This window comes from Molothrus aeneus, chromosome 5, assembly GCF_037042795.1.
Source record: "Molothrus aeneus isolate 106 chromosome 5, BPBGC_Maene_1.0, whole genome shotgun sequence".
Classification (NCBI taxonomy): Eukaryota; Metazoa; Chordata; class Aves; order Passeriformes; family Icteridae; genus Molothrus; species Molothrus aeneus.
Window position 1 is genome coordinate 64,265,933 of NC_089650.1, and position 19,077 is coordinate 64,285,009.

Below are 19,077 nucleotides of genomic sequence, written 5' to 3' on the forward strand. Positions count from 1 at the left end.
AGCAATATTCTAAAATTATACTTCAAAAGGTTAGTATTGCAGAACTCTTTAAGGCTTAACTACAAGCAAAGAGCAACATCCTAAACGCTTTAATTCAAATGCTCCTAAATCAACTAAGGTTAATTGTGAACAAAAGATAGGTTCAAAGGCCTTCTTCCATGCTTTACTTTCCTCAGTTATTATTAGAATTCGTCTTTACAACCGTCCCATTGTCGGTCTCCACACATATCATGGTCACAAATACACACATTGCCTGTGTGTACCTGACAGAAAACACAGCTTTGTATTTCACAACTGCAACATGAGGGAGAACTTTTCATTGGGGGTGGCAGAGCACTGGGACAGGCTGCTCAGGGATGTTGTGGAGGCTCCCTCTGTGGAGACACCAACAACTCACCTGGATGTGTTCCTGCATCACCTGCTCCAGGTGACCCTGCCTTGGCAAGGGCGTTGGGCTGGATGTCTCCAGGGGTCCCTTCCAACTCTACACAGGTGAGACCCCACCTGCAGTGCTGCATCCAGCTCTGGGGTCCTCAGCACAGGAGGGACACGGCCCTGTTGGAGCGAATCCAGAGGAGGCCACCAAGATGATTAGAGAGGTGGAGCACCATTCCTATGAAGAAAGGCTGAGGGAATTGGGATTATTCAGCCCGCAGAAGAGAAGGCTTCCAGGTGACTTGATTGTACCCTTCTAGTACCTATAAGAAAAGATGGAGACAGATTTTTTTACAAGAGAATGTAGTGACAGGACAAGGAGGAATGGCTTCAAACCAAGAGAGTTTAGGTTTAGGTTAGGTGTTTAGGAGAATGTTCTTTGCTGTGAGCATGGTAAAATACCAGAACAGGTTGAGCAGGGAAGTTGTGGATGCCTCACCTGTGGATGTGTCCAAGGACAGGTTGGATGGAGCTCTGATCAACCTGAAATAGTGGAAGGTGTCCCTGCCTGTGGCAGGGGGTTGCACCAGTTGATCTTTAAATGTCCCTTCCAATCTCAACCTTTCTGTGATTCTGCAAACTTTGTGTGAATGCAGGTCTGAGGTACTGGCAATTGCCTGTCCATGAGCTTGGTTGTGCTCCTGTAGCCTTCACAATGAGGAAATCAAAGAGCATTTTTTGTCCAGATCAAACCATGATATTTGCCTTGGGAACAAGTGGAACTGGATTTCAGAACTGAATCAGTTCCAGTTGGTCTGGGATTTTATAATAGTCACAGTTCTTGCAGAGGGGCCACTTGTGTTCCTTGAGGCCTGCATGGTTGGGTTTATGCATATTTAAATGCATATTTAAAAAAAAAATGACCTTTAATGCTGCAAGGAGGGCAAAAGGATACAGTGACAGAAGGACAGAGGACATGGGGTCCATGCAGTGAAGTGTAGTAGAAATGTGGCTGTGAATATTCTTTTTTTTCAATTAGAATGAAGGAACCTTAAAAATAATGCTGCGAGATTACGTGATTTTTTTGAAACCGACAGTGGAGAGGGAGAAAACATTGATGTAGTTAAATATTTCCATTCTGTGCTTGGGGAAAAAGACAAATGTTGCAGGCAGATTGCAGGATGATGAAATACTTTTCCACAGTTCTTAAACAAATACCAGTCAAACAGCAGATATCACTGTGGTTTTGCTTTGAATCATATAGGCAGTTAGTTGAATATTTCCCATTTAGCATTATAGGAATAGGTTTGAACATGAAAAATTTTCCAGTTTCTCCAATGAGATGTTTCAGACACACAATGTGGATCTCAGAGAACTAACTGAATATTTGTATATATAAGTTCACTTAATAGAAGTTTAATAAAGTCTAAGCAGGTGGTTTTGAAATATATATCTCATCAAGTCAACTTGTTAGGGTTTTTATGTGAATCAAAATCCAGTTAATAAAGATTTAAAGTACTTTACAGATTTGCCAACATAGTCATCTTGTGTAGGACATGATTACACGTGACAAAAGTATTGCTGTAGCTTTATCTAGGTCAAGGAAAGGTTTTGTTGACTTTGATTCATGTCTAAATGTGAGAAGGTGGTACCTGTGCCAGCAGAAACACCACTGCTGAGGGCGTGGGCAAAGTGACTCTCCCAGCCTGGCTCTTCTGGCACAAAGCCTGTCCTAGAGAAGGCTCCTGTGAGAGGTTCATTCAGTACTACATGATGCTCTCACTAAAAATCCTAGAAATGCCCAAAACCAAGGCTGTGCATACTAAATAGTAAGAGTCTGGCTACCTGGCAGCATAGAAAATCAGCAGCACTGTGAATATTTCTAAAGGAATTATGCCCCTTGCCACTTCAGTAGTTAGATCAACCCAAAAAAGCTGCCCACACCTTGAGAGCTGATGAAGTTTGTCAGCTGAGGTAAGTGGTGAGGAGAGGTTACCTCGAATCTGAGAGTCAAGACGGAGATAAGCAAACATGATTTATTTTAACAGGATGAAGATGGAGATAAGCAAACATGATTTGTTTTAACAGGATGAGGTGAAAGCTTGCACACATTGAAAGAGTATGTGCACTAAAATGTAGCTCCTTTCCAGGAAACAGTGGCTATAAATAATCTCCAAAAATCGTGAGAAAAAATCAGGTGGGTCTAAAAGAATTATGTGAATATCCACTCACTCAGAAAAGAAGATACTTTGCTGGATTTGGCTGCAAGGAAATCTACAGGACACCTACAGATTCTACATTAGGCCAGTATTTGGCACAATTTGAATACTGTGTGCATGTTTGGTGCCAGTAATTGAGGAAACATATAAAAAAAAAATTGGGAAGAAGAGCTTCAGGAATAATAATAAAAAAAAGACATGCATTATGTCTGAGATTTAGGAAACATCTACCTGGTTTTGGTAAATCAGTACCAAAGCTGGATTAGTATGTGCACAAATGAAACAGGTACTTTAGAAGGAAAAGTTTTCTGAAGTTTGCTTGCATGGCCTTTACAAGAGAGAGCTCCAACATAATTGTATATGTGGGAGTGTGGTATAAACACAAAAGGAGATTTTGCTTTCCTTTCAAAACTGTAGTGATTGTGCTTTTTATTCATGTTGGAAAGGGCAGCAGCATTGTGCTTCAGAAGAAAATAAGCCAACATCTCTTGATGTAATGCCAGTGCCACTGACACTTAACCCAAGTATAACCCAATTCTCCCTAAAAAGAGAAATCCAAAGGCACCCCCTGACAGACCAAAGGATTGGTGCCTTTGGAAAATAAAGTGCCAACACTAACATGGATTTTCTCTCCGTTTTTTTAGTATGTTCTGCCATGGATCTTCTCCACTCCATTGATTCAGTTGAATCAACTTAGTAGTTTAAGATATTTTGGCAAGCAAATGAGATCTTTCTGAGCTGGGACATGTGCATGATCTATGCCAGTAACAATCATGACTCCATCCTTTCAAACTTGTCCAGAAAGAGATTTTTAGATATGTCTGCAAAATGAGCAATGAAGTTAAACAGCAGGGAGGAGAGCTCTTCCCTGGGGAAAAAAAAACCCAAAACAACCTGTCTAGTCCTGTACCAGCTGGCAGAACACACCTAAAGCTCTGCATCAGTAAACAGCATCTTCTGTTGGGGCTGACTCTTGCCTCTGAGTAAAAAGCAACTTTAACAGTTTAATAACCTCATTATGTACACCCAGGCCTGTGCCTGCTGTCGAAGTCCAGTATTGCTGAAGGCTTGATCTAAGCCCAGAGGGGTGCAAAGGCTTTCCCAACCTAAAAGCTTCTGTCAGAACCTGGATTCAAAATCTAAAATAAACACCAGATTCCCACTCTGCAATTCTGGGCCGTGCCAGCTTTTTCCAGCTTAGGCAGCCTTAGAGTTGCCCAAGAAGTGATGGTGTGCCCAGAACTGCAGGCAGAGAGCCTTTCCAACAAATCTGGGAGTTGCACTAAATTCACCACTGTAAAATATCCTCAGATGTCCAGAGGAGACAGTGACAGGGCTAGAGGGCAGAGAGACCAAATTTAGACTAGAAAAGACACCCAATGACAGAACCACAGAATGGGTGTGTGGTGGTGTTCACAGGGGTCCCAGGACCAGGGAAGAGATGAGAATGTTGACTCCATGTTTCAGAAGGCTGGTTTATTATTTTATGATATATATATCATACTAAAACTATACTAAAAGAATAGAGAAGCAATTCATTGGAAGGCTTGAAAGGAAAGGTAGGAATGGAATGATAACAAAAGCTCATGACTCTCCAGACAGTCTGAAACAGCTGGACTGTGATTGGCCATTAATTAGGAACAATCAACATGGACCAAGCACAGATCCACCTGTTGCATTCTACAGCAGCAAATAATCATTATTTACATTTTGTTACTGAGGCCTTTCAGCTTCTCAGGAGAAAAAATCCTAAGGAAAGGATTTTTCATAAAATATCATGGCTACAAGTGTTTTTCTGTCACTTAGCACCACTGAGATGAGCCAGGCACCAGGCTCTTGGCACCTGCCTTGGAGAATTTATGGCATTAATGAAATGCCCTCTCAGTCTTCTCTTCTCCAGACTGGCCAGGCCCAGCTCCCGCAGTCTCTCCTCACAGAGAGATGCTCCAGAGGCCTCCTCATCCCTGTGGCTGCGCCGGACCCTCTGCAGCGTCTCCCTTGTGCTGAGGAGCCCAGAGCTGGGCGCACTAACGCGCGCCCCCCCCCGTGAAGCCACCCTGAGGCAGTAATTTGGTGTTCGGACACTGTCACCCCAATGTTTTATCACGGTGACACCGGAGGGAGGGCCCCCCACCCGCCACATGACGGCACAGACGCGTCACCGCCGTGACGTCACGCGGCTCCACAAGCGGAGCCGTGCGCTGAGGCCACCAAGGAAGCGACGTTCAGAGGCTATTTCCCCCTTCCCCGCCGCTGGGAGGGACGCGGGGCCGAACCCTTTTCCTCTTCCCTTCCCGTTCCCGTTCCTCTTCCCTTTCCGCCTCCGCACTCCCGGTAACCCGTCCGCCGGCAGGACCCCGCGCGGGGCTGCCCTCCGCGCTGCCTAACCCCCGTCCCTCGGGGAGCGCCGCTCCGCGCCGCCCGCAGCCGCGGCTCCGCCGCCCTGAAGCGGCGCCGCTCCTCCCTTCGCGCCCGGGCGTGGCGGGGCGGGCGCGGAGGGCTCGGTCGGGGCAGCGCCGTGGGTCAGGCAGCGCGGCGGCGGCCCGGTCGCCGTGAGGGGAGAAGCGCTCGGGGGCCTCGGAGGGGCGGAGGAGAAGGAGGAGGCGGCGGCGGCGCCGGGCGGGCCCATGTCGGCACCGGGCACAGGTACCGCGGGCACCGACGGGACGGGAGGGCGGTGCCGGGGCGTGTGTGGGGAAGGGGTCTCGGGGACGGGGGGAGGAGGGCACAGGGGCCTGGCGGGGCTATGGGGAGGGGGGTTCCGGAGGCGGAGGGGCCGTGGGGCTCGGAGTAGGGAAGGCTCGGGTGGCGGTGTCTGGGAGCGCTGGGAGAGGGAGGCCGGGAGAGAAGCGGAAGCTGCTGGTGCCGAGCTGCTGGTGCCATCCGGGAAAGGGCCCGGGCTGCGGGAGAGCTGCGAGCGGGCATTGGGGTGGTAGCCAAGGAGTCTTTCTGTACTTAGTGCCTTGTCTCTAGGCCTCTGTTTCATGGTGGAAAAAGCGTTCCTGCGAGTTTGGCAGCAAAACATTCTCCCCGAGAGGTATAGAAGCGAAAGTAAAAGTGCCCGGCTGTTCGGCAGGCCGGCCAGAAGATGTGTCAGTGGCCTGAAGTTGTGTCAGGGGAGGTTTAGGTGGGATATCAGGAAAAGATTTTTCACCCAGAGGGTGGCTGGGCACTGGAACAGGCTCCCCAGGGAAGAGGTCACAGCACCAAGCGTGGCAGAACTCCAGAAGTGTTTGGACAATGTGCTCAGGTACATGGTGTGACTCTTGGGGATGTCCTGTGCAGTGACAGTAGTTGGACTGCGATGATCCTTGTGCGGCCTTTCCGAGTCAGGATATTCTGTGATTCTGTGAACCTTCCCTGCCACCTATGTGGGGACTCCTCTCTCTCTGCACTACGGTTTTTGGGATTTTTTTTTTTGTGCTGTGTCTCATTTTCCAAAACCTGTAAGTTTATTTTCTCCTCACCGACCTGGGTATTTTTCTTATGCACCTTCCCTTGCATTAAGAGAACCTTAATTGAATTTCAGTTTTTGAAATTTACAACCTTCTAGTAGTGTGATAACTAGTGATGGAGGAGTTTGTTGCTCTTTGAGATTTTTCAGCCAGAGGTGAGACACCTTGCCTACATTCATTATCTCCCACATCTCTTTTGTAATAAGAGTAGCTGCAGAAAGGATGATTTATGTAATCCATTTAATTTCTAGTGAAAAATTTCATTGTGTTTAGTTTAATAGAGCTGTATTTCCTTCTCTCAGACTTGTGGTTGCAAGGATAGAGATTCTGGATCATATTACTTCAGGGTTTGAGAGTAGACTGTTTTTATTGACCTGAGAGTATTGCTTTGAGGGCCAAGGTGTTGCTGTTAATTTTTTTATTCTGAATTGTGAGTAGATTAATGATGCTGAATACCTTACATTACTCTCTGCTTTCCTCACGAGTAAATAACATAGATGGTTTTTCTTAAATGTTACTTCTATATTTTCAAAACTATTTCCTAAGTCTCTGAGCTCAAGAGTATCAGGAACCCAGTCCCATTCTTTAAAATTTGAAGATTATTGTTTAAAAGGTAGAAACTTAAGTATAGTAAAAATTGACTTAACTGCAAATAAGTCACTGTACATCAAATATTGAAAAACTAAGAGAAATAGTTCCCTCTACAAACATGTTGTCTGTAGGTGCTGGAACTGAGAAGAAGGAGTGTTAAAGGATGGAAGTGTCACTATGGAAATGGGCTGCCAGGAGTCCAAAGGCACAGGGATGTTTGTCTTGTCTCTGTTTTCTCTGTCCTTCCCAGTTTTCTGGTGTGAGTGCTGGTTTGTCCTGTCTGTTTGCTTATGGAGTTCACATCATTATTATGCCTTTTCATCAGTGCATGAATGTAAATGTGAGATATTAAATAGAATAAATGTTTCCATGCCATCTTCAGCCTTGTTTCCCATGGAGATGAGGCCCAGGTGAGCCAGCCGTTCCCGTTTTTCCCTGCTTCTCACAGCTTTTGGGAAAGTTCCTTGTGGGACAGTCCTAGCCCTGCCAGGGGGGCTCTGTGCCGCTGGGAGCTCCGCCTGGCTGGAGCTGCGCGCTGCATCAGCCCGGCTGTAGCTGGAGGCAGCGGCAGCACCGCCTCCTGTGCCCTCGGGCCTTTGGTGTCGGCGCGAACGAGCTGGCAGAGCCATCGGAAAGGTTGGGGAGATAAGGAGCTGTACACGTAGTGGGTAGTGAGAAGGATTGCAGCATACCTGTTCTGGGATACAGAACAGAATGCTACTGTAAAACGAGATTTTTGGGGTTTTTTGGACTCCATTGTTCATTGGGAAAAAGTGGACAATACTGCCTTGTGGTTAAAACCATAACGTGCCAAATTATGCTCCCTCCCTTTTCTTTTTATCCCATCTTCTCAGGTTTGCTTTTATACAAGGAAGCATCAGATACATCTTTAAAACAGAATTCTGAGTTCCTAAATTTAGTAGGAGTATGAATGACCCTGTTGGTAAATGACCCTGCTGTTAAAAGTTACTTGTGTAGCTGGATATTTTGTTCAGAGTATTGGGATTGTGACATGCTGTTCCAGCATTTCTTTAAACACAGGCAACCCCTTTCCTCTTTGGTTAAGTACTGATTTCATAATAATACTGTTTTAAGATCAGTGTTTTTGGAATTCAAATAGTTCTGAAATTTGAGAGTTGTAGACATGCATTAAGGAGCCAAGTGTGCTTGTTTAAGCAATGCTGATTTGATTTCCATAAGTCCCTGTCAGAGACATTTCCCTGTTGGTGCTGTTGCCAGCTGCTGCCAGAGGCCAAGTCATGAATAGGCTCCCCATTGCTAGGTTGTCACTGCCCAGGTGTGAGTACTCATACTGTAGATTTTTGCACACCATTTTTCTTCAGAAAAATGGATGAGCACCTTAAATATTCTAATACAGTTTCATCTGGGTGGGATAGACAGTATATAAATATCTCATTTTATTGTTTGGGAGATGGCAGGGGGAATGTCCAATGCTTATTAAGAAACATCTTTATTGTGAAGATTTATTTATAAATGTATTTATTTATTTATAAACATATTGCAAAATAGTTAACATTAATACCAGAAGCACTCTACATGAGATTGGAATGCAGGTGTCTCATTATCCACTCTGAGTAGATGCAGGGAATTGGTAAATCTAGGATGTTTTCATAATCCAGAGTAAAATGTTAGGCAAAAGTAGGGGTGGCCATTGGGAATCAAACTGGTGTTACTAAGAAAAACAAAGTGATGGCTCTTCAAAGGCATCACATGCAGTGGTGTCCTATCAGTCCCACCTAGGCATGCATTTAACTTGAAGCATGTAAGTATGTGAAAATTATTTTTGGTGTTAAGAAATTAATTTAGCCTGAAGTAAAAGCCTAGGTGGTTGTAATTGCCTCTCATGGTCCTGCCTGGCCCCCCTGCCCCTGGCAGGAGTCAGCAGAATGCCCTTGCATTCCAGGCTGTGGTACCAGGAGTTGACAGTAAGGCTGAAGGTGAGTCTCCCCCCTCTGCTCAGCATTTACCACATCCAGGTGTGGGTTCTCTGTTGCCAACAATGGCATTGACACACTGAAATAAGTCTGTTAGAAGATCACCAAGACCATGGGGAGGCTGGAGGACATGATATCTGAAGAGAAACACAGAGAACTGGGTTCTTGATCTGTAAGAAAAGTGGGGGAAATCTTATTCCTGTCTTAAAACAACCTAATGGGAGAGCATAGTGAAGATGAAGCTGGCTTCTCCCCCAAGCTGTGCAGGGATAGGATGAAAAGAAGCAAACACAGTATGGGGCATGGCAATTTCCAGGCTGGTATCAGGAAAAGCTTTTTGTCTGTGAGCCCAGAAGGGACCATTGCTTCTCTATTCCTGGGGATACTAAAGCCTTAGCCAAGCCTCTGATCTGCTTGGATCTGCTTGGAGCAGAGGCCTGAAGTAGGTTCTTGTCTCGCTTTCCTCCTAATCAAAATTGTCCTGTGATTTTACCCTTTTGTGTTCAATATGTATTACCTTTTGTGTCCTTATCCAAATGAAACCAAAGCTTGGAGGACTGGAAACCCCAAAGAGGCTAAAGCTCCTACAAAAATGTTGGTTGAGTAGAAGGAGAGAGAAATTGTAGCCTTTGCTAAGTCTTGATAATCACAGCCTTTGTGCTATTATTTCCGTTTGCTCTGCTGGCAGGGAGGTTTGTGCATCCAGCTTAGTCAGCACTGTGCTCTTCAGCTGCTGCTTGTGCTGAGTGCTGGAGATGCTGGGGACATCTGGGAGGGGTGAGGAAACAAGGAAGCAAGTTGATGCCTTTTCACAGTGAGGATAATCCAGCACTGGGGCAGGTTGGCCCGAGGAGTTTCTTTCCTTGATACTTTTCAGGACTGGAACAGTCTTGTCTGATCTCATTACTGACCCTGCTTTGAGCAGGAGGATGCATCACTTAAGGTCCCATCTAACCTGCATTATCATCCTATGTGTCCTAAGTTGTGGTAGTGGAAGGGGGAGTGTTCTTGGGAGATGTGTAGAAAGGTCAGTGATGAGCAGATGCAAGCTGATGTATCGAGCATGTACTTATTTTTAAGTTTGGGGTACTTTGTTTTCATCAGTCTTGAATTATTTGCTTTCAGATGGACTTGTTTATGTTCAAGATCTTAAATTCCATGGGTTGTAGAAACTTCAAGATGCTTCTATTTCACAATTCATGCTGAAGACAACTTTGCAGAACAACATGCTTACAAAATGATTTGTTTTTACTTGTCAGGTCTATTCCTTAGTTCAAGAAAACCTTTATTTTGATGAGTCACGCATTTGTGAGTTAAGTGAATATGGGTGGGCTGTGAAAAATGACTAAAATATCAACAGCAATTTAAAAGTACTTGTTTTCCTGTGCTTCTGCAGGTTTGCCTGGGTAACACAATGCCAGCTGAGCGCAAAAAGCCAGCAAATATGGAAGAAAAAGAATCTCAGTTAAATAATAAAGAAAAAGAATTTAGTGAAAGGCGACCAGTGAGCACCAGGGAGAAGCCAAAAGAAGATGTGAAGGTTGGTATGAAGAGAGAGACTTTAAAGGTTCCTGAAGATAAAAAGAAAAAAATGGAAGAGGATAAAAGAAAGAAGGAAGACAAGGAGCGGAAGAAAAAAGAGGAGGATAAAGTAAAGGCAGAAGAGGAGCAAAAGAAGAAAGAGGAAGAAGAAAAAAAGAAACTCGAAGAAGAGGAGAAAAAGAAACAAGAGGAGGAAGAAAAAAAGAAACAAGAAGAAGAAGCTGCTCAACTGAAGTAAGTTATCTTTTAAAGGTTTAATTGGACCAAATGCTGGAGTTCTGTTATCAGGATTGTGGTCAGAGTTAGAAAAGATGAAGTGTTGGAGTTACTTTGAATAAGTTGCATGTAGTGTTATAAATTTTACATGCCTGTCTGATTGGGCTTTGTGCCTTCTAAGAGGTTTTGAGTGTTCACTTGTAACTTCTGTTACTTTGGTCTCTGTTATGGGGGTTTGATAATGTTCTGCATGTGATGACCACGGAGAGCACAATTGTACTTGAGTAAATGTTGTGATTTAACCCCAGCTAGCATCAGCCCCACACAGCCACTCCCTCCCCTCAACAGGATGGGGAAGAGAATCAGAAAAGTGAGAAATCTCGTGGGTTGACATAAAGACAGTTCAATGGGTAAAGCAGGAGCTGTGCAGGCAAGCAAACCAAAACAAGGAATTCATTCCCCACTTCCCCAGCACTCCCCAGGACAGCAGGGCTCCATCAAATGTTAACAGTGACTTGGGAAGACAAACACCATCACTCCTATCATCCCTCTCCTTCCTTCTTGCCCCAGCTTTATGTATTGGCCATGGTGTCAAAGGGACTGGGACATCCCTTGGCTTAGTTGGGGTCAGCTGCTCTGGCTGTGTTCCCTCCCAGGTCCTTCTGCAGTGCCAGACTCCTCCTTGGTAGGGTGGGGTGGGGTGTGGAGCAGAAAAGGCCTTGACCACGTGTAAGCCCATCCCAGAAACAGTGGAAACACCCCTGTGTTATCAGCACTGATTCCAGCACAAATCCAAAGCACAGCCCCATACAGGATACTCTGAAGAAAATTAATTCTGTCCCAGCCCAAACCAGGCAATAAAGAAGCACAGATGCATTTAAGGTGAAGTGTTACTGTCCAAAACTTAACAGGTCTTCAGATCTTACATAACAGGAGCAAATTTGATGTGAGAAATGACTTTTAATCAATCATAGACAACTGATACCTGGATGGCAAACTCAGAATGTAGCCTGGCAGTTTAATGTGTGATATTACCAAGACCATGTTTCTTACTATGTTATCCAGCCATAGTACAGTGCTGAAGGTGGCATCTTTATAGGTCCGAAATACTTCCCTTTTAAGATTGAGGCAATGTCATAGCCAAATTCTAGCTGGGACACATATATTTCACCTATTGCAAACTTTCTGTGTAATTTCAGTAGTCTGGCAATAAAAGATTTTCCTTGAATGTCTAATACAGTAACCTTTTGAAAGGCTGTTTCCTCTTCTGTGGGAACTTCATCAGTAGTAAATGAAGTTTCTTGTTTATATTTTCCAAGTCTGTTGGGATTAATATGTTCTGCATAGAAATATTTGAGAAATTTTGTTTTGTAACCAGTAGTACTTGCCCTTTGCAACACAAAAATTAAACAGAGTTTCTGAAGCAGATGCTTTAGCTTTCTAGGATTAGCTTAGTAGATATTAAAGAAGAGAGTAAGGTGAAATTGTGTTAGAACTCCTGAAGGTTTTCCAACTGTGACCTTTTTTCCTTTGTACTGATACTCTGAGATGAGGGCTCCATAACAAAAATGACTAATTTTTATGTCTCACAGGGAGAAGGAGGAAGCACATCAGCTCCATCAGGAGGCTTGGGAGCGCCATCAGGCAAGAAAAGAGCTGCGCAGCAAAAACCAGAACGCACCGGAGAGTCGTCCGGAGGAAAACTTCTTCAGCAGACTGGACTCCAGTCTGAAGAAGAACACAGCTTTTGTTAAGAAGCTAAAAACCATTACAGAGCAACAAAGGGACTCCTTGTCCCATGACTTTAATAGCCTGAATTTAAGCAAATACATTGCAGAAGCAGTGGCTTCTATTGTGGAGGCCAAACTGAAAATATCAGACGTGAACTGCGCTGTGCACTTGTGTTCCCTCTTTCACCAGCGATACGCTGATTTTGCTCCTTCGTTACTTCAGGCTTGGAAAAAACATTTTGAAGCAAGGAAAGAAGAGAAGACTCCCAACATTACCAAGTTAAGAACTGATTTGCGTTTCATTGCAGAATTGACAATAGTTGGGATTTTCACTGACAAGGAAGGTTTGTCTTTAATCTATGAGCAGCTTAAAAATATTATTAACGCTGACCGAGAATCCCACACTCATGTTTCCGTGGTTATCAGCTTTTGTCGACACTGTGGAGATGACATTGCTGGTTTGGTACCAAGGAAGGTAAAAACTGTTGCAGAGAAGTTTAACTTGAGCTTTCCTCCTAGTGAGATAATTAGCCCAGAGAAACAGCAGCCCTTCCAGAATTTGTTGAAGGAATACTTTACATCTTTGACCAAACACCTGAAAAGGGACCACAGGGAGCTACAAAATATTGAAAGACAAAACAGGTGACAATTGAATGTTGCTTTTTACTTATGAATAAAAATTAGTTTATTTATGAAATGCCTAGATTTGTTGCAGTATTTATGAACAAAGTCTGTTAGCAGTGTGTAGAAGATAAGTGTGTTCTGCAGTGCTTCTAAAAAAAAGTTCTAAATTAGTTCTGAATACTTAAAAAGCAGAGACCAAACAGACTCTTTGAATATCTTTTAAAGGAAGGGAGGTTGACCTTTAGCTGTAATTCTCTTTCCTCTGTTTGGTGCTGTTTCCTTATCAGCATGAGAGCAGTGCTGCTTTCCCAGCTGGCACTGTCCTTTTGCAGTTGGCACAATCTGATTTCTCCCTTTCCACCCACATGTATCAAACGAAGCATATGCCACAATTGCTTTGGCTTGTCTACTTATTTTAGTATACTAGGATGAAGGAAAAAATAGGTTAAGTTAAGAAGGTATCTGTTACACTCCAAGGTGGACAAATATATATTAAATAAATGTATTAAAGTGTTGGAGGGCATAGACAATTTAATAAAAGTCCTCCTAAATATTTGTATGTAGTACTAATATTGCAGGGTATGAATATGCAGACTTTGAGATCTTAATAATTTTATTTCTGCCATGTTCACATTTTTTAATAACTGTTTGCTTTAAAACATCCTGAATTCTCATTATTGGAGCCAGCCTAAACCCAAATGCTATTCTTAAAACTGTCATTCTTAATTTCTTCTGGAAGCATTCCAGTTAGATAGAAATGAAAATGTTACTGTTTATAGACACATATTTCAGCTAAAAGGTTGGACATCCATCCAGAACCAAATGTATGCTTGGAATGCATTAAATTTTTATGTTTCCAAAGCAAGACTCCTTTGTGCTGATGGGTTTTGTGCTGCAGTCCTATCTGGTCTCAGCCAAGTGTTGAATTTCACAGGATCATAAACTGACTTTTGAGGTACCATTATTTCTACAAGTACCTTACTAATTCAAAGTACATTACTGTCTAAGGTGTAATTTTTTCAAAGTGAATGCATATGAACCTTTATGCTTTCACAATTACCATTAGTTCTGGGCACGCTGGTTCTGGCTGGTGTTTCAATAAGTGTGTGTTACAAAGTCTGTGTGATAGAAACTTTTTTCACTTTATTTTCTGAGAGGTATTAAATATGTTAAGAAAGCAAGAAGCATAAAGAATGTAAATGATCTGGGATGTAGAAATATACTTTAATATTTACTTGTACAACTGCTTAAAAATGACTGGACAGAGCCTGAGCAGCCTGGTCTGACCTCATCACTGAGCCTGCTTTGAGTGGATCAGACAAGGGCACATGAGGGACCTATTTGAGCACCTTGTCACTGAATTATCCCTCCTTGTCAGCTTGGGTGCAAGGCTTGGTTTTGGGGAAGGCATGTGAAGAGCTGTCCTTTATCACTGCATTAAGAGAACTCCTTTATTTCTCTCTCTGAAGCTTGAGGTGTCTATTTTAACTCCTTAATAAGGAGGAATAAGTTTTGTTAAATAAGGCATAAATAAGGCATCCAAATCTTTCCTTCCAGATTTTATTTGTTTACAAAATCTGTAACAGATTTGTGGCATTTGCTTGCTAGGGAAGTAGAAGGCATCAGGAGGGCAAGACAGAGATGTGCCAAGTAAGAAGTCTATGAGTATTACAGAAATCTTCCTGAACTGTAGATTCTGGGAAAGTGATAGTGCACTTGATTCTTTGCTTGCTTTGAAATTTGGATTTTTGTGGGTGGTAGTTTTTTGGGGTGTTTTTGTTTGGTTAGGTTAGTTTAGTTAGGTTTTTTTAAAAAAAAACCCAGTAAAAACCCTATTGGATAAAGCAATTCTCTGTGTATTGAAAATCTGATCCATTTTGCTGTAGTTTTTATTCACAGTGTTATTCCACAATCAATGAAGTGAATAGGGAGTGAAGTGTTCCCTTTTGTGCATTAACTGTGTTGTTCCCTTTTGTGCATTAACTGTGTCACATGTTAAGGTTATGATATTTTGTCAGGTAAATAACTCATCAATTTATCTCTGTCAGGAGAATGACTGTGAAATAATTTAAGCTGTACAGTTTGGTTGAATTAATTGAAAATTACTATGCTAAATTAAGAGTGCTTTAGTGTTGTGTTACCTGTGGAATCATTTAGGTAAAATTGAAGCAGACTCAAGTGGATGGTTAGGAAAAGTACCTTGAGCTACTCTTTGATTTTAATATAGACATAACCATAGAACCTGGTGGTTGTTTGGTTACACAGCTGAGGGCACAACAAAACTTGTCAGGCTGTGTCATTGGAAGGAAACACCTTGATTATTCCCATATTCTGAAGAGAGTTTTCCAAAAAAAAGTGTTAGCTATGGAAGAAACTTCTTTTGTCTAAATTAAGGATGTTTTTAAGATGTGCTGAACTTGCCTTGTGCTTTGAAGAGACATGAAGTGAGACAAGTACTATGTGCTGTACTTGTAATTGTATTCACAGGTGAACCGTGCTTTTAGTTTGCTTCATTTGCTTTGACTGCTTTGAATTTGTTAACACTTGTCTTCTTGAAACTGAAATTGAGAACTGAAATTACAGCACTTTGCTTTTTTTGTTTTTGAATAATAGCAGAGAGCTTCAATGCTGGTGTTTATAAAGCTGCTGGTTTAAAATATGTATGCAATGGACAGCAGTCTCCATGGAAAAGCTGTGAATAGATACTTACTGTGTTTCCTGAATCCAGACTGAACTACTGCACTTCACAAATACTCAGGGGTTATTTAATTTGTTCATTTTTCTTTGCTGTACTTTGCAGGAGCAGGCAATACACGTTAAATAAGTGTGTTTTGTCAGAGAAATAGAACTTTTGCCAGCATTAATGCTTCTTGCTCTCTTGCCAGACACCTGTGTGCACTTGAGGTTCTGAGCAGGGATAGGTGATTTTATTGCTCACCCTGTGAATGTGTACAAAAAGACTTTTGTTTTACAATTAATCTGGAACAAGAGGGCTGATAACCCTCAACTTACATTGCCTTAACTATTTCAGAATTCTTCTGCCACAAGATGCTTTGGCAAGGCTGTGCCTGTTTGCCTATTGCATAATAAAAGCCTAATGGTCATGGAGTCCTACAGTGATAATGCAGTGATACAACCTGCTTTGGGAATTGTGGCATTTGCACCTTTTTTCAGATTTCTGATGCTTTCATCTCAGTGCAGGGTTGCCTGGTCAGTGATGCCAGTAATCACTTGTAAGCAGTGATTAGGTTCCTTCAAGTGCAAGTTACTTTTAACAACAGACTTCAATGTTGAAAATTATTATTTGAAGCAAGTATGAATAGTTTTGTAAAAAAAAATAAAGAGCACCTGAAGAAACAAATATAGCTGCTCATAATTTGGCCTGATAGCCTTGAAATAACTTGTTTTGTTGGAAAGTCAGTGGGCTGTTTGCAAATTTTTTGACCCTCCTGGTGACAATAGTTCATGTAATCATTTAAACAATGTGGAAATGGATTGTTACAGGTGCAAAGCAACTTTTATCTAGTTTATTGATAAAGTTGAATATTTTATTTTACTATGTAAGTATTTTTAGGACTTTTACAGCCTAATTGTGGCAGAGTAAGTGGGTCTTTGACATGGAACCTGGAGCTTCTGTGACTGGACTGTCTTAAGTAGGATTGAAGTTGGAAGTTCAGTGTGATTTGGAACAATAATAGTGTCACTTAACTGTTTGCTATTTCAGTCTAAGCTAGAATTGTTCCAGCTCCCTCAAGGAGGGCAGGTTGGCTTTGCTCAGAGGAAGTGCTAATGGTTCAGCATAGCTCAGAGGTATTTGAGGGATGGCTGGTCTTACTGTAGGTTTGGTTTTTGTAGACGCATTCTCCACTCCAAAGGAGAGCTGAGTGAAGATCGACACAAGCAGTATGAGGAATTTGCAATGTCCTATCAGAAGCTGTTGGCAAGTTCTCAGTCTCTGGCTGATCTTTTGGATGAGAACATGCCTGACCTCCCCCAAGAGAAGCCAACACCTGAGGGTAAGCCAGATTCTAAAGCAGGTCAGCAGAATCCTGGGACTCTGCTTGGGTGTGGTGGAAAAACTAACCAAACCCTCTTAGCAGTGTGTTCTTTCTGCTGGTTTCATTTCATTCAGCCTTTCCCCCTAAGGGATATCAGCTAGTGAATAATACATTTATTTTTTGAAATTAAAGTAATTATGCCTAATATGTAACCATAACTATTGTATATTGTGTGTATGGAAACCTAAGTAATATCTCTTTAGGTTTGTTTCTGGGGATAGAGTAATAAATGGAAAATTTAGAAATGTTTTTAACCTGATCCTTTCCTTTAATATTATGCAGATTTTAGTATTTAAAAACTGTGTCAGAGTTTTAAAAGCTGATACTGTTAAAAAATACATTTGAAGTCTATTTTGGGGCATGATGTTGTGGGCAGGAACATATTGATAAGGCAGATAAGTCACTAGGTGTGGCTGTCTGGCCTCCTGAGCAGGAGTGCAGCTTTCAATGCCATTAGATTTAAACTTTGAGATTCGTTGAGATGTTGTTGAAATCAAGAGTATCTTTTGCTTTAAATCATCTTGAACTTTAAAAAGCTGTTTTTTTAAATGCCTTTAAGTATTAAATTGTTCTTTTTAAACTTCATTCTTAAAACTCAGTGGGGTTCATACAATTCATGATACTCCAAGTGATTACTTTTAATGCTAATGTTGTTAAAGTCTGGTACAACTTTCTAATACCACATAATGTGCTGCTTAGTTTTTCTTGATTTGACTTCCTCTGATTCTGTCTGAGTTTTTAATCAAAATGAAATTTATGATCTTAAGATAATTTCTTGGTATGTCGAATACTAAGATTGAATTGTTAAAAACACTTTTAAGTATGCATTGAATTATTCAGGTGAAAACAGAAGTAGTAATAAATAGTTTAACACTTTCCTAAAAGGACTCCTTAAGGTGCCTCCCCATAGAAGATTGTAAATTTTGTGTAAATAACTTTCTTATGATTTCACTACTTTTGCAGAACATGGACCTGGTATTGATATTTTCACACCAGGGAAGCCTGGAGAATATGACCTGGAGGGGGGTATCTGGGAAGATGAAGATGCTAGAAACTTCTATGAGAATCTCATTGACTTGAAGGCTTTTGTGCCAGCAATTTTGTTTAAAGATAATGAAAAATATTCCCAGAACAAGGATTCCAGCAAAGATGAATCAAGAGGTAGGATGCTTAGATAAGTTATTTTCTTCAACATATCTTGTCTAACAGATAAAAAAACTTGATTGATAGAAGTAATTGAGTCTCTAATAAAAGAATTTGTGTTATCAGGACACTACACCTGTTTGGATGAATTTTTAGGGAATAAACTAGGTGGGATAGGGATTACATCTGGTTATTAAGGAAGAAGAAAAGTCAATTGATTTTATGTTGTTAGAATTGTAAATTTCTAGAAATTGGAGGTTAACCAGTGTGAGTAAACACCAACTTTTCTGTGAGAAATGGGAAGAGTTTTCCCTTCTTTGCAGATGTTAGTGTTTGGGGGTTTTTTCACTGTTATTTTCTTATTAAATTATTAATGGTAGGTGTCATTGTCAGGATAAAATTTCACTAGATTAGAAGGCCTGGGTGGTTCCTCACTTGTGACACAGCTCTCAGTTCACAACCAGGCATGTGCAGACTTCAGGTGCAATGGGATAAAAAGTCACCATCCCTGGCTCAGTGTGTAACACAAGATGCATGATTGGAGAATTCTGACATTTCCCTGTAAGGATCTTTAGATATTGGAGCAGCTTGCCCAGGGAGACTGGAATCTCTGTCCTACTATTTTAAAACAACTGGAAAAATACCTGAGAAATGTGGTGTTACTAGTGTTCATCCACCTTGACCAAAAGGTTGAACTGGAGATACCACCAAAGTCCATTTCAGACTCATTTTGTCTGTGATTCTGAACATGTTACTTGTTTGTGAGTCTGTATTTCCATATGGTGTGTGCACTGTTTACAAGTTGTCACATTGGCTTTGAAAAATTTTAGAATTTTAATAAGGTTATCTGCCTTGAAATTTATTTTTTTTAATGAAGCAAATGCAATTGGAAGGAGGCCTGGAAAAGCAGTAAAATTCTGTAGATTGCAATCTCTTGGAAAAATGCTCAGTGTTGGACCAGTGTTGTGGTCCAGGAAAAATATTAACTGCTCTTTTCTGAATATTTCTGATTCAGATATTGTGTTCAAGGAAACTAATAATCTTTATTTGACCTTTTCTATAGTATGTTATTTCATCAACACCTTCCTCCTGTTCTGTGTTTTCCTTTTTTTTCCTTCATCTGTGTTAAAGATTTTGCATTAAGACAATAGAGATGTAGGTTTAACAGC

General features: G+C 41.7%; 1 protein-coding gene across 3 annotated transcripts in view; it reads left to right on the top strand.

Moving 5' to 3' along the window:
• Positions 1-5,143: 5,143 nt before the first annotated feature.
• Positions 5,144-19,077, top strand: part of UPF2 (UPF2 regulator of nonsense mediated mRNA decay) — a 53,712-nt gene continuing 39,778 nt past the window's right edge. The window contains exons 1-5 of one of the 3 annotated variants that reach the window (XM_066551006.1): positions 5,144-5,240; positions 9,992-10,371; positions 11,946-12,725; positions 16,563-16,723; positions 17,729-17,926. In XM_066551006.1, the coding sequence (XP_066407103.1) occupies positions 10,010-10,371; positions 11,946-12,725; positions 16,563-16,723; positions 17,729-17,926 (1,501 nt within the window). In that variant the 5' untranslated portion in view covers positions 5,144-5,240; positions 9,992-10,009. Of the gene's footprint in view, positions 5,241-5,577; positions 5,845-9,991; positions 10,372-11,945; positions 12,726-16,562; positions 16,724-17,728; positions 17,927-19,077 lie in introns of those variants that run through there. The other 2 variants (XM_066551008.1, XM_066551007.1) reach the window with 2 other exon arrangements.